This window comes from Podarcis cretensis (genome assembly GCF_951804945.1).
Source record: "Podarcis cretensis genome assembly, chromosome: 6".
NCBI lineage: Eukaryota > Metazoa > Chordata > Lepidosauria > Squamata > Lacertidae > Podarcis > Podarcis cretensis.
The window spans coordinates 84276842-84291025 of NC_137175.1; the positions used below are offsets into that span (position 1 = coordinate 84276842).

Below are 14184 nucleotides of genomic sequence, written 5' to 3' on the forward strand. Positions count from 1 at the left end.
ACAACCAAGCTGGTGCCAAATGTATTGCTCTGCTTTCCTTCGGACCACATCAGTGAAGCCAAAAGGGGGGTCTTCTTGTCTGGGCAGCCCAGGAAAAATGAGAAGCTGGAAGAACTGAAATTGACAGATCCATCCATACCTCAGACAGATAGTTATTTTAACCCAAGGCCATTTAGTTTAAGTACAGTGGTACCTCGGGTTACATATGCTTCAGGTTACATACGCTTCAGGTTACAGACTCCGCTAACCCAGAAATAGTGCATCAGGTTAAGAACTTTGCTTCAGGATAAGAACAGAAATCGGGCTCCGGCGGTGCGGCAGCAGCAGGAGGCCCCATTAGCTAAAGTGGTGCTTCAGGTTAAGAACAGTTTCAGGTTAAGAGTGGACCTCCGGAATGAATTAAGTACTTAACCTGAGGTACCACTGTATCTCTAAGATACTTGATTTGTTCTGCTATAATATAGGCCAAGTTAAGCTCTATGTCACATAGATTTCAGTGGGAAGAATAACTACATTGAATAACTCGGCTGGATGTTGCCACTGCCCTTTAACTGAATTGTATTAGGCAATATTATTTCTTCAGGGCAGAGTTTAAATTTGACAAAGGGACGTCTACAATTATGACGGCAGCAGAACCTGGGATTCAGCACTAAATTCCTAAATATATTTTTGCCTTTTGGTTTGTGTGGCTTTTACATTTTTTTGACTGTGACTTGTTCTTCGTTTTATAGGACTGACTTGTGACTGTGGCTTGTGACTTTGTTTTTGTGACTGTGGATTGTGCCTTCCTTTTTGTGACTGTGTGGAACCCAGTACAGCTACTGATTGATTGTGTGACTGCAGAAATGGATAAAAGCCCCCCATCCAAACAATGACTATCATCAGTGTACGTAAGGATTTTTTTTAAAAAATTTTTTTTTATCATCTACAATACTGTCTTATTTATTTTATAGTACAGTACATTGATTATTGCCTTCATTTTATGGATCAATGGTCTCGTTAGATAGTAAAATCCATGTTAAATTGCTGTTTTAGGGGTTGTTTTTCATCGTCTGGAACAGATTAATCCATTTTCCATTACATTCTATGGGAAAGCACGCCTTGGTTTAAGAACACTATGGTTTAAGAACGGACTTCCAGAACGGATTAAGTTCGTAAACCGGTGTAGCACTGTATTGCCAATGCTGATCAGCAGAACTCTCCAAGGTATCACCAGAGTTCATTCCAAGCCTTTCTACCCCAGATCATTTTAACTGGAGATGTAAAGGATTTAAGCAGAATCACATTTGTGAGCCTAAACATCTACAGAGATGTACTTGCTTGTTCACTATGCCCCTTGCTGTTCAAACCAGTGCTTGAATTGCTCTGTTCCCAGAAGCAAACTACCTTTAGAATTGTTACCCAGGCAAAACATGCAACATACCTTCACAGGCTGAAGCTTCCGACCATTTTCCTTTGTGGCATGTAATATTCCGTGGTCCTTCTGTAGCATAACCTGGTGCACAGCTGAAAGGTATCAGGTCCCCAGGCTCATAGCGATTTTTTATTAATCCTTCATATGCAGCATCAGTGAGTCTGGGGGGCGTCCCACATGACTTTTCTGAGAAGATAATACAAATGAAAATATGATTCTCAAAAAATATCACCATACCTGTGTCTGGATTTCCCTACTAAAATACTGAACAAAGCTGCATTTCAAAGGCTGAAGGGAGTTGTATGTTGTTTGTTGTTTTCCCCCAAGAGTGAGATATGAAAGCAGGCAGAAAGTGAGCAGAGGGATCAGTAATCAGAGAACTTCACAATGGGTTAAATGTTGAAGAACATAAATATTACCGGGAAAGAAAACAGATGGTTTAGTAATTGAATATGTCTGCTATGACCAATCTACAGAATTTAGATACATGTTTAAGTCGGGCCAGGTCCTTCATCTAGTGGTTTTCAAACTGTTATACCACCTTCCTAATTGCCTGCTCTCAAGTTTCAATTTGACTCCCAAAGAAATCCTAAATATTGAGGGATTCTGGAGTCACAACCTAAAGCACATTCTCAGTTTAAGCAGGGCAGTGGTTATACCCAGTGCTTTTTTCCCTGGGGGTATGCAGGGGTACGCATACCCCTAAACATTTTGTGAATCTTTGTACTTTTGTCCATTTACTCTATTCCCCCCAATTTGAACTATAAAATGGTGATTTTCTTGAGTCAAAATGAGAGTACCCCTAAACATTTTCTTAGAAAATAAGCACTGGCTATACCTGTTGGGTTTTGCCGCTGCCCCATATAATCTTACAGTGCAGCCCATAATACACATTATGCCTTTTGCTGCTGTGCATTACAGGGGAAAACCAGTAAATGTGGATCAGGTTCTATCAATCAAGTTTTTTTTTCACAGACGCTTGTCTGTTCTGACTAGGGATGGTAAGCCAGTAAACCAGCGTCTCACTGAGAAGCCCTGAAAAGTTTCTGAGACATTCATGTGCTGCCCCAAACCAAAAGGAAGGTCATGGTTGAAATATTAAAGCAACAAAATGTTAGACTGCAAGTTGAATTACCCTCAATTCTGCAAGGGGGAGAATTTTTCAAAACTCTGAATGTTTGCTGGTTGGCAGGACACTTCAAGTGAGACAGTATCACAATTTCTATAGGTTTGTGTCAAAGATGAGTTGTGAATGCTAGCAGAGATAAAAGTCCGGGAATCCAGCCATATTTACAGAGATTTATTGGTTGCTTCAAAGTATTTACAAGAGTTCAAAAGAATGACACCATCACAATCAGCCAGTTGCCGCGAATGGCTCTTTCTGCTTTTCCCCCCAGCAGATCCACCTCCTAAGCCCAGCCCCCCTTCTTCCTCTGTTCTGAGAGTGGCTGGATCCCGGAAATGGCTCCCCCCTCTCAGTTTCATTGTCTCCCGACAGCCCTTTGTCTCCTTCCTCGTCCGAAGAGGAGCAACTGCTAATTAAAGGCACAGGATCTCTGTAAGTGCCCGTTCTCTCCCCCTTCTCCTCCTTCTCTGCCTCCAATTCCCTGACAGTTTGGCAAAATGTCTTCCATGCATACTCTTGACGGAATAAGACTGAAGTCTCATTGAAAGCTCTGCATTGGATATATAGTTACCCTCCACTTTTGAATGGAAGCTGAGGTCCAGCTCTGAGGGTCTAGGAAATAAACAACTATCTGACTTTTAGAAGACATCTGAAGGCAGCTCTGTTTAGGGAAGTTTGATGTTTCATCGTGTTTTTAATATTCCGTTGAGAGCTGCCCAGAGTGGCTGGGGAAAAACAGCCAGATGGGTGGAGTGTAAATAATAAATTATTATTATATCATAAATGTATTTTCTTACCTCTGCAAGTTGGCGGTGGGGACCACTCCCTATTTTCGCATGTTGAAGTACTTGATTCCCCAAGTTCAAAACCTTCATGGCAATGATACTCCACACTTTCACCAGAAAGATACTTTCTCTGGGAACTATTATTTACCTCACCATGGGCAATTGCAGGGGGATCTCCACATCTTGTATCTGGAAAGGGAGTTATATAGCATGTGGTCTTCATGAATACAATTAAATGGCATAAAAAGATTTCCAGAGTGTTTTATATGCAGAACTGCTCTCTCCTTTTTCATCTGGTAGAAAGTTTCAGAGGCAGCCAATTCAAAGTCGCTTTACAAAGTGAGGCAGGGAAGAAAGAAATTTAGAGGCTTATAGTATTGCTGTGATATCTGTTATTTTATTAATATGTGCACTGCAGATGGGGGAGTGGTTAAGTACCTAGGCACCCTAAGTAGGTTTACAAAGAAGTTTTTTCCAGTTAAGTGAGTCAGCGGGGGTTATTCTCATAAAAATGCACTTAAGATTTCAGCTACACTTTCCATTCCGTAGTTCAGGGGTTGTCAACCTGGTCCCTACTGCCCACTAGTGGGCGTTTCAGGATTCTAGGTGGGCGGTAGGGGGTTCCACGGCACAAACTGAATCCTCCTCCCATCGAGCACTGGTGGGCGGTAAGGGAATTTTACCATCAGGAAAGATGCATTAGCGGGCGGTAGGTATAAAAAGGTTGACTACCCCTGCCTTAGTTAATTCAAACCACAGCAAGTCATAAGACTGCTTAGCTCAGTACCATGCATAGTATCTTTCATGGAATGCAGGATTTTATCTTCTACTTTTATGCCAATTATAGGTTGCCAATGAAATATGCAGGGTTCAATGCCATTGTCTTGAAAGTTGGAGAATGGAGGAGTTATTTGCAGCCAAGCGGTCTCCTTCAGGCATTCAAGTTGGTCTCTTCCAACTCTATGATTCTATGATTCTATGATTCTAAGTTCTGTATGCAAAATGAAGGCGTGTGTAAGGAGGGGAGTGGCAACTCCCTCCTTCCTCTATGCATGTTCACAGAATGCCTGAACAGAGTTTGTCCGCCCGAAACAGCTTCAGCCCAGTATACCTGAAGGAGTGTCTCCACCCAACTGAGGTCCTCCTCCGAGGGCCTTCTGGCGGTTCCCTCACTGCGAGAAGTGAGATTACAGGGAACCAGGCAGAGGGCCTTCTCGGTAGTGGCATCCATGCTATGGAAGGCCCTCCCATCAGATGCCAAGGAAACAAACAGCTATCTGACTTTTAGAAGACATCTGAAGGCAGCCCTGTTTAGGCAAGTTTTTAATGTTTGATATTTTATCTTGTTTTTAATATTCTGTTGGGAGTTGCCTAGAGTGGCTAGGGAAACCCGGCCAGATGGGCAGGGTAAAAACAAGAATTTATTTATTTATTTATTTATTTATTTATTTATTTATTTATTTATTATTCCACCTGGGTATGCAAAGAAGAGTGGGATATGCAGTCAGTCAGTCAATCAATCAATCAATCAATCAGATACATCATATATTTTGCTTCATCAGCTGTGTAGGGGACAACAGGGGAAGAGTGTAAGACACATGGTTGCTACTTATGGCATCAGCTGACATTCGTGTTACATCTAATTCCTGCCATTCTATTGCAGCGGCTCCCAAACTTCTTGGAGAGAAATTTATCATGGAGCACTATCTCCACCCTTATACCAAAGAAACATATTTATTTATTTTCCTTTCCAATCTCTTCGCAGAGCACTTGGATGCTTTGTGAAGCACCGAGTGCTCCATGGAGCAGAGTTTGGGAACCACTGATCTACTGAATAAGCATCTTTATTACCTCACAAGTGCATTACTATTTATAAAAAAAGGTAAAGGACCCCTAGATGGGTTGCGGCGCTCATCTCGCTTTCAGGCCAAGGGAGCCAGTGTTTGCCCACAGACAGCTTTCCGGGTCATGTGGCCAGCATGATTAAACCGCTTCTGGAACAATGGAATGCCGTGACGAAAACCAGAGCGCACAGAAACACCTTTTACCTTCCCTCCACAGCAGTACCTATTTATCTACTTACCCTGGCATGCTTTTGAACTGCTAGGTTGGCAGGAGCTGGGCAGAGCAACGGGAGCTCACCCCATTGCAGCAAGCCCAAGAGGCTCAGTGGTTTAGACCACAGCAGCACCCACATCCCTGGTTTGAATCCCCATTATTAAATAAGAACATAAGAAGAGCCTGATGGGTCAATGGCCCTTCTAGGCCAGCGTTCTGTTCCTCAAGTGGGCAGCCAAATGTCTGTTGGAGACCCACAAGCCTGATCTGAGCATAAGAGCAGTCTCCCTTCCTGTGATTTGCAGCAACTGGTATATGCAAAGCATAGACATCAATGGCTTTCTCCAGTCCTCTTTTCAAGCCATCTAACTTGGTGGCTGTCACTGTCTTCTGTATGAGTAGGTTCCAAAATTTCACTGTGTCCTTAGAATAATTTTTTAGGCCACATTGTCATTTATATTTTCTAGTTTCCTTTCGTTTTTTAAAAAGTTATGCTTCTTTAGTTTATAAATCACACACCACCACCCTCAATTCTCTGACTTCTTGAAAACAAAAAAGGGAAATATGAAAGGAAGGTCATACTAACCTAAGCAGCGCGGTGGGGTTTGCCACTTTCCATTGTCACATTTTATTTTTTGTGGCCCTTGAAGAAAGAAGTTCTCCTGACATCTGAAGCTTATCTCCTCACCACTCTTATAGTTTCTCGTATCGGTTATGTCAATGGCATTGGGAAGCTGAGGTGGTGGTGGACAGAATGCTTTAATAAATAAATAAAAGTCCATTAGAATTCAATGATATAAAGTTATGCAAGGAAACGATGAAAGAGAAGAGCATCTAGTCAAACCTCCTTATCCCTTGAATGGATTCAATGTTGCAATGAGTTAGTTGCATTGGTCTTGAACCAAAGAGCTGCCTGGTAAAACCTGCAAGAGAAGCGGAACTTCTCCAGTTTAGTTCCAGTGAGACCCCCATGTTGCCTCATCAGGCTCTCCAAAACTCAGTGCAGGTGAGGTGTCTGTCTACAGAAGTGTGGAGAGTTTCTGCCACTCCTGAAATTTATATTTGCATGCTACCCTTCCTCTATTGCAGAGTTTAAACCTGCATATGGTTCAGTTCAGCTTTGCATGCTTCTTGTGGTGCATCAGATCATACCAAAAAGGTTCTTGCTGGCAACCTAAATCTGACATGTGAACTCAACCCAGATTTTACTATTATAAAGCTACCGGAAGGCCACTGTTGAGAAAGTAGCAAGATAGGCCACCCAATCCAGTTTTATGTGTTTCTGAATCCTGGGCACCACAGTTGAGTTGACCTCCAGGGATGGTGCTCTCCGACAGGGATGCAGAAGGGAAAATGCACTCTGTGCCTCTGTTTGCAAGAACCAACAGCCTGTAGTGACTGCTTTGCAAGCTGCTAATTCTGTCCTTGGGTCGATTGATTGCCTTTCCCATGTGGCAGCAATGCTTCTGCTCCTGAAGTGGATAAAGTAATATCCTGATCTCACACCAGCCGAGTACATAAGGCATGCAGAATTCATGCAATCTTAAAGGAAGCTTTATGTGATCTTTCCAAAGGAGCTGAGTCTAGCCTACCCAGGAAGTCACTCCTGAACAGGTCTGTCCCACTCTTGCTTCCACTGGCCACATCTGTCACTCAAGTTGAGAAACCATGCATTTGTATATAGCATGCAAAACTGTACCTGTGCATTCTGGCTCAGGTGACCATTTTCCATTAACACATTTTGTTTTATGTTGATTGGAACCACAGATGTAGGTTACAACGTTGTTGTGCATAAACATTTTCTCCAGAGAAGCAAATGGTACAAACTCTGCATTCTGTGGACGTCTACATTTTGCTGCAACATCTAACAATTCAAATATTGTTCAAGTAAAGTTGTTTGTTAGCAAATCACAATCAAATGGAGTTAATCAACTAGAAAATCTCACTGGTATTTTTCATGCACATCTATTTTCCAATACGCCTTTCAGTCTTTATTGCAGTCAATCCTTGCAGCAGTTTTGGAGGAGAAACCATAATTATTGCCATTTTTTATAGGGCAGCTGAGGTGAAGAAGTAGTAACAGACTTGATTAAGACCACAAAGTATGTCTGTGGCAGAGGTCTCCTGGCAGTAGGTCTAATTTCCCGTCCAATGGATCACAAGCATATAATTGCTTATGTTAATAAATTGTAATTAAATATGAAAAGTGTCTATATAAATATGAGTTGCATTTATTTGTAATGGTATAGCTTGACACTCAGCTCTATTTCTCCTTTACATCTCCAGGTGAGGCGGTGGAAGTGTTGGACCAGTGTCTTGCCTTGGTAATGGACTGGATGAGAACCAACAAACTGAAGCTCAATCCAGATAAGACTGAGCTACTGTTAGTGGGTGGTTTCCTAGACCAGATAGGTGGGAGGTCGCCTGCTCTTGATGGGGTTACACTTCCTCTGAAGGAGCAGGGTCGTAGCTTGGGGATGCTCCTGGATCCTTTGCTGTCGCTCGAGGCTCAGGTAGCCCAGAGTGCCTTCCATCAGCTTCGGCTGGTGGCCCAGCTACTCCCCTATCTGGACAGGGATAGCCTAACTGCTCTTGTTTATGCTCTGGTAACCTCAAGGTTAGATTACGGCAATGCGTTATATGTAGGGCTGCCTCTGAAGACGATTTGGAAACATCAGCTGGTGCAGAATTCAGTGGCCAGGCTGCTCACTGGAGCAAGACTGTTTGAGCATATTACACCGATCCTGGTCCGACTGCACTGGCTACCAATTAGTTTCCGGGCTCGATTCAAAGTGCTGGTTTTGACCTATAAAGCCTTAAACGGCTCAGGACCACAACACCTCAAGGACCGCCTCTTTCCCTATGAACCTACCTAAGATCATCTTCTGAGGCCCTCCTTTATGTGCCTCCTCCTCGAGAGGTCCAGAGGGTGACAACATGACAATGGGCCTTCTCTGCAGCGGCTCCCTGTCTGTGGAATGCTCTCCCCAGGGAAGTTCGCCTGGCACCTTCATTAGACACTGTTAAGGCGCCAGGCAAAAACGTTCCTTTTTAACCAGGCCTTTGGTTGATTTGATTTACCCTTTTAAATTTTTTTTTTTTTGGGGGGGGAGGCTATTGGCTTGTTGTTTCTGTTTTTATTATGTATTTTGTGGTTTTATATCTTGATTTTATTCTGCGAACCGCCCTGAGACCCCTGGGTGTAGGGTGGTATATAAATTCAATAAACAATAATAATAGCTTACCAACACATAATGGTAACTCCCACTGCCCATGCAGACACACAGCTTCTTTAGTTCCAACAATGAAAAATCTTTCATTACATTCATATGCCACAGTTTCGCCATGCAGATATCTATCTGAGTCAACACTGACAGGGCGTCCATTTCTAATATTTGGAGGTACTTCACAAGCTCTGGGTTCCTCTGTTGAAAACAGAAGGAAATGATGTGAAACAAAATATGAGTTCTTAATTTTCTTAAAACTATAATCTCAGTCCCCAGTTGTTTTGGCTGCTCATTCTCTTCAGCCTCTCCTACACGCCAGATAAAAAATGCCAAGGGCAGCTCTTCATTTTTCAGCTCATCAGGATATATTGCAGAAGTAGAATGAAGAGGCAGACTTTGATATTATTATGGCTTGTATGATTTTAACTTCATTCTTAATAACTGAGCATTGATTTGTTGTTACTTTTCTCTGTTCAGTTTTGATCTTATTCCCAGTCCCAAGCATTGGAAACTTAAGACTGGAATTTAGAAATGTATTCTTTTATGCCACATTTGGGAGCTTTAGTTTAAACATAGCATTTCAATGATAAAGCACAGCATGAAGACACTTAAGATGGTCTGATTCTGCTTCAAATGGAGACATCAAATGTTATGCTCCACTTTCCCTTCAGCAGACCTTTTTCTTCTCCAGCTACTTGGGAAACTTCTGGGACAGAAAATTCCAGCATGTAAATAGAAAAGAAATCCTAGTGGAATATATGCACATGGTGGACTTTGCTGAGTTAACAAAAACAGTTTTATCTGCACATAGCATTTGCCCTGTGAACATGCCTTAGATGCACCTGTAATTTACCTTTGCAGAGTGGTAAAGATGTCCACTGTCCATCCAAACACTCAATCAACTTTGATCCAGTCATTGCAAATCTGAAATTACACTTGTATTCCACCTTTTCTCCATGTTCATATCCTTCCTTAAGGTCACCGCTAATACTGCCATCCGAAATGCTGGGGGGTGGCTGACAAGGATCGACTTGTGCTGGAAGTAAGAGAGCATCACTTCAGTCTTGTATCTGTTGACCCAAAATAAGTCTAGACAGCACACCCTTCCACATAGAATTTTCACAATTATGAAATGATGTTGGATGCGCTGAGTTCCAGCCAGTTGTGTGGAATGGATGGTGTCATTGATGTGGGAAAGACTCAAATGATCAGCACTACTCATGTAGCTCCTAGTTTCACCCATTACCAATAACTGCGTAGAGGAAGCCAGGGGGAAATGGTTGCCATGTTGCTGAATGAACCCCCCCAGCTACAAATAGGTAGGGATGCTCACACAGGGCCATTCTGGGGTTACTCCTGCTTTACATAATTTTGCTTATACACATGGTAGCAAGGAATGTAACCCCTGCATATGATGAAATTTACCTGTATCAAATGGGACTATATAATGGGGTATATTGTGTGCATAACATACCATATAATTTTGTGTTTCATTTCATTTCAGGCATTTTCTTTCTCTTTCAAAACTCAGCAATGCAGAGACAGCTTGGACATAACTGGCTGGTTCAATGCAATAGGCAGTGTAATGTGAGCAGATCTCAATCAGGTTGGAACCAGCAAATTCCCTACATAAATCTGTTTAAAACAGATTCTTCCTCCATTGCTATACATGGAGCTGCCTTTATTTATATGTAATCCAAACTCCAGCAGCTAATTTGCTCACCCCATTGCGCGGATTCGAACCCCTGACCTTCCAATTGGCAAGCCCAAGAGGCTTAGTGGTTGAGACCACAGCGCCATCGGCGTCACCTCCTTCCCATACTCCATTGACCACACAACACTAAACAAAATGCATATATGTATACACTAGCCAGTGAAATCTTCCCCAGTAAGACTTGGGAGAAACATTACTAAAAAAGGCTGCCAGGAAATTTTTAAGAGTAACAAGCGCACTGATATTTACTTTTTGTATAAGCTATGAAAAAAAATGGATACCTTTACATGTTGGGGGCTGTGGAGACCATCCAAAATGATAACACTGGGCAGAGTCAGGCCCAACTCTTTTGTGGTTTCCACGGCAGGAAAATTTCACCACGTCTCCGTGCTGATATTGGTTCTTTCTAGGGTCAAGTAGCCCTTTCTCCAGAAGGAAACCATCACAATGTATTGCTAAAGGAAATGTTGAGCAAAGCAGATTGCATTTCAAAACAAACATGCCTGAAATTAAACTGCTGAGCAAAATGTTTGCAAATGTTCATCAAACTTATTGCAGGCTTGCATAACCTCTGACCCCCTAGGAGTGAAGACCAATAAATCTTTAACAAAACAGCATGCCATGTTTCTCAGCTATTGGGTGAGTCCACCCTCCGCATACCTTCAAAATTTCCCTGCCTAAAAATTTCTCTAGAAGAAGTCAAATTCTATTTTCTCACAACAACAGCAACAACTGGCACACTCAGGTGAGTTGCTGATGCTATGCTTAATCTAGAAGATGGTGTGAATTCTTTGAACAATCTGGGCTTGGATATATTCCATTAACTTTTTGCTTTCCTGTTTTTGTTTTCTTCTTCATTGAATTCCTTTACCTTCCAGGTGAAGGTTTCTTATCAGTCTGCCTGGATGGAGGAACCACTGCAAAAAAGGTGCTTCAGTTGGGGTATTGTATTCTCAGATCTTTTCTATGAACTCTGAGCAAGCCAGACACATTGTTAAACACAGAGCAAGTTGCCTGACTCCTATATGTAGCAATTTCATCTACAGAATCAGATTGCTAAAAATCCAGCTTCATATCTTACTTTATTACATCCAAGATGAGTACATATATTCTTACTGATTATTATTAATTAGATCACTGATGTATGCCAACTTGAGGTATTTTAGTTATGTAAAATCGTTAGGAATCACTGGGAGAAAATTACTTGAAGAAAATAAAGGATATTGCTGGTTATAGCAATATCTGAAGAGAAACCAGAGTATTGCTGGTTATGACATACTAGATAATCCTAAAGTCTATATCTAGGATAATTGGAGGCCTTGCTTCTGAAAGATTATAAACTAGTGGCCTGTGTATGTAACCACATAGAAAACATCAGTGAAACAAACCTTGTTTGATTGACAAAGGCTGTGTTATATAATTATATCAAGGCTGTGTTATGTAATTATATAATTAAACAATGATAAATTATAACTTACGTAGACATTCAGGATTTGGACTCCACCCATTCTCTGTGCATACTACATGGTCACCTGTGGCCTTTTTAATGGTTTCAAACCCATCTTTACATTTGTAGTGAAGTATTTCTTCAAACAAGAAAACCGACTGACTTGTGTTAAAGATTACATTATTTTGAGTTGGTACTTGGCATGTCTCTGAGGAAATAAAGAATGAATTATATTTATGATTGGTTTTATATCATCAGTTTACATGCTCTAAAATCTTGCTAGTTCAGACTCCATGAACATACGTGTGAAATTAAGATTTTTTTGCCCCAATATGCATCACTTTACAGTTGTTTAAATTGAATTGCCTTTGCCATTCTACCACCAATTCACTCAGTTTGGAGAGTCCCTTTTGGAGCTCTTCACTGTCTCTTTTTGTTACAATGACCATGAACAATTTAGTATCACCAGCTTCCCTGGCCATTTCACTGCTCACCTCTAACTCTAGATTGTCTATGAGCTAGTTAAAAGGAACAGGTCCCATTACTGATTCTTAGGGACTTCACTTTCTGAATCCCTTCATTCAGAGAACTGTCCACTTCTTTCTTCCTGCTGGTTAACCAATTCCTGGTTCATAAAGGAACTTCACCTCTTATTTCATGACTGCTAAGCTTATTTAGGAGTCTTTGGTGAGATACCTTGTCAAAAGCTTTTTCAAAGTCCAATGGGTCAACCAGATCACCACCATTCATATGTGCCTGCTAACACACTCAAAGAACTCTACTAAGTGGGTGAGACAGGATTTGCCCTTACAGCAGCCAGCCTGTTTCGACTTCAGCAAGATTTCTTTTTCTATATGGTTGGTTATTTTATTTTTCACAATACTTTCCACAAATTTCCCCAGAACAGGCATTAAGCAAGCAGAATAGAAATTAAGCAACTGTAACCTCATACCTACGGGACCACCTCTCCTGGTATGCCCCGCAGAAGACCTTAAGGTCCACAAATAACAACACTTTGGAGGTCCCAAGCCGCAAGATGGTTAGATTGGTCTCAACTAGGGCCAGGGCCTTTTCAGTACTGGCCCCGACTTGGTGGAACGCTCTCTCACAAGAGACTAGGGCCCTGAAGGACTTGACATCTTTCTGCAGGGCCTGCAAGACAGAACTGTTCCACCTGGCTTTTAGTTTGGACTCAGTCTGACCCTTATATTTCCCTCCCCTTGTGTTTTCGATTTATGGGCTACTATTAAAATAATGCTGCATTATAAATTGTATTTTAACTTGTATTTTAATAAACTGGTTTTTTGTTTGTTTGTTTGTTTGTTTGTTCCCCCCCTTATGTTTTATTGTAATTTTATTGATGTTAGCCACCCTGAGCCCGGCTCTGGCCGGGGAGGGCGGGGTATAAATTATTATTATTATTATTATTATTATTACTACTACTACTACTACTATAACTTCCAGGCTCTCCCTGGATCCCATTTTAAAAACTGGAGATACATTAGCTATTTTCCAGGCCTCATTATGAAGGCTAATCTGAGGGACAAGTTACATATTGTAGCTAAATGGATAGCAATTTCACATTTGAGTTCCTTGACTACTCTAAGATGGATTTGCCAGTTTGCATTTCATGAATGAGGCCTAGAACTTTGTCTCTCATCAATTGATTGCCAAGAAAACAACTTCTTGTTGTTAGTTTGAGTCTCCTGCTGTAATACGTTCCTCAATATTTTGCTTTCGAAATTACTACCACTGAAAGAAGATGGAGGAAACAGACAGAAGAAGTCCATATTGTGTAGAGCAGACTGCTTTTTAAGCTTAAGTTAATGACTTTTCCAATGTGTGATCTAAACCAACCCATTTTTCATTCACAATACATGATTCTTTAAACTGCTTACTGATACACTTTGGTTCAGGCTTCCACCCTCCTTCATGGCATTGTATATCTCCCGTTTCAAGTCCTTGTGGAGTTGTGAAGCCAGGCTGACAGCGATATGATATTTTGTCATTCAAATTATATCGGGTTTTTCTTTCAGTGAAAAAGCCATCTGGTGGTTCCTCGAGTTGACATATTTCTAATGAGGAAAAGGAACATATTATATACATGAACCCATAAATTATGATGGGCTTTGTTAGGTAAGAATCAGCTTCTTTTGAAGTCCACTACAATGTTTCATAAATTTCTCAACTGAGATCTAGTCTGGTTAAGTTATGTAGCTCAGGTTTTAGAGAGACTTTAAGGTTCATTCCACAGCCTGTCAGAAGTCCCACCCTTTGAGTACAAATATTAAACAAGTTCTTCCAGGCTCAGCTCCATCTACCACATGTTTGGTAAGTACCCAGACTGCTTGTGATTGCTTCACCCAGTGAAGAGGAGATGTTCAGAAGAGATAGGTGCTGCAAAGGCCTATTT

General features: G+C 41.4%; 1 protein-coding gene across 5 annotated transcripts in view; it reads right to left on the reverse strand.

The window, feature by feature from the left end:
• CFH (complement factor H) overlaps nt 1-14184 on the reverse strand; it is a 48186-nt gene that overhangs the window by 10166 nt on the left and 23836 nt on the right. For 2 of the 5 annotated variants that reach the window (XM_079981169.1, XM_079981166.1), the window contains exons 10-18: nt 13670-13846; nt 11803-11979; nt 10606-10779; nt 9464-9646; nt 8629-8808; nt 7083-7247; nt 5970-6140; nt 3338-3514; nt 1424-1600 (exon numbers count right to left, since the gene is read on the reverse strand). In XM_079981169.1, coding sequence (XP_079837295.1) covers nt 1424-1600; nt 3338-3514; nt 5970-6140; nt 7083-7247; nt 8629-8808; nt 9464-9646; nt 10606-10779; nt 11803-11979; nt 13670-13846 — 1581 coding nt within the window. The remainder of the gene's footprint in view (nt 1-1423; nt 1601-3337; nt 3515-5969; nt 6141-7082; nt 7248-8628; nt 8809-9463; nt 9647-10605; nt 10780-11802; nt 11980-13669; nt 13847-14184) is intronic. The other 3 variants (XM_079981170.1, XM_079981168.1, XM_079981167.1) reach the window with 3 other exon arrangements.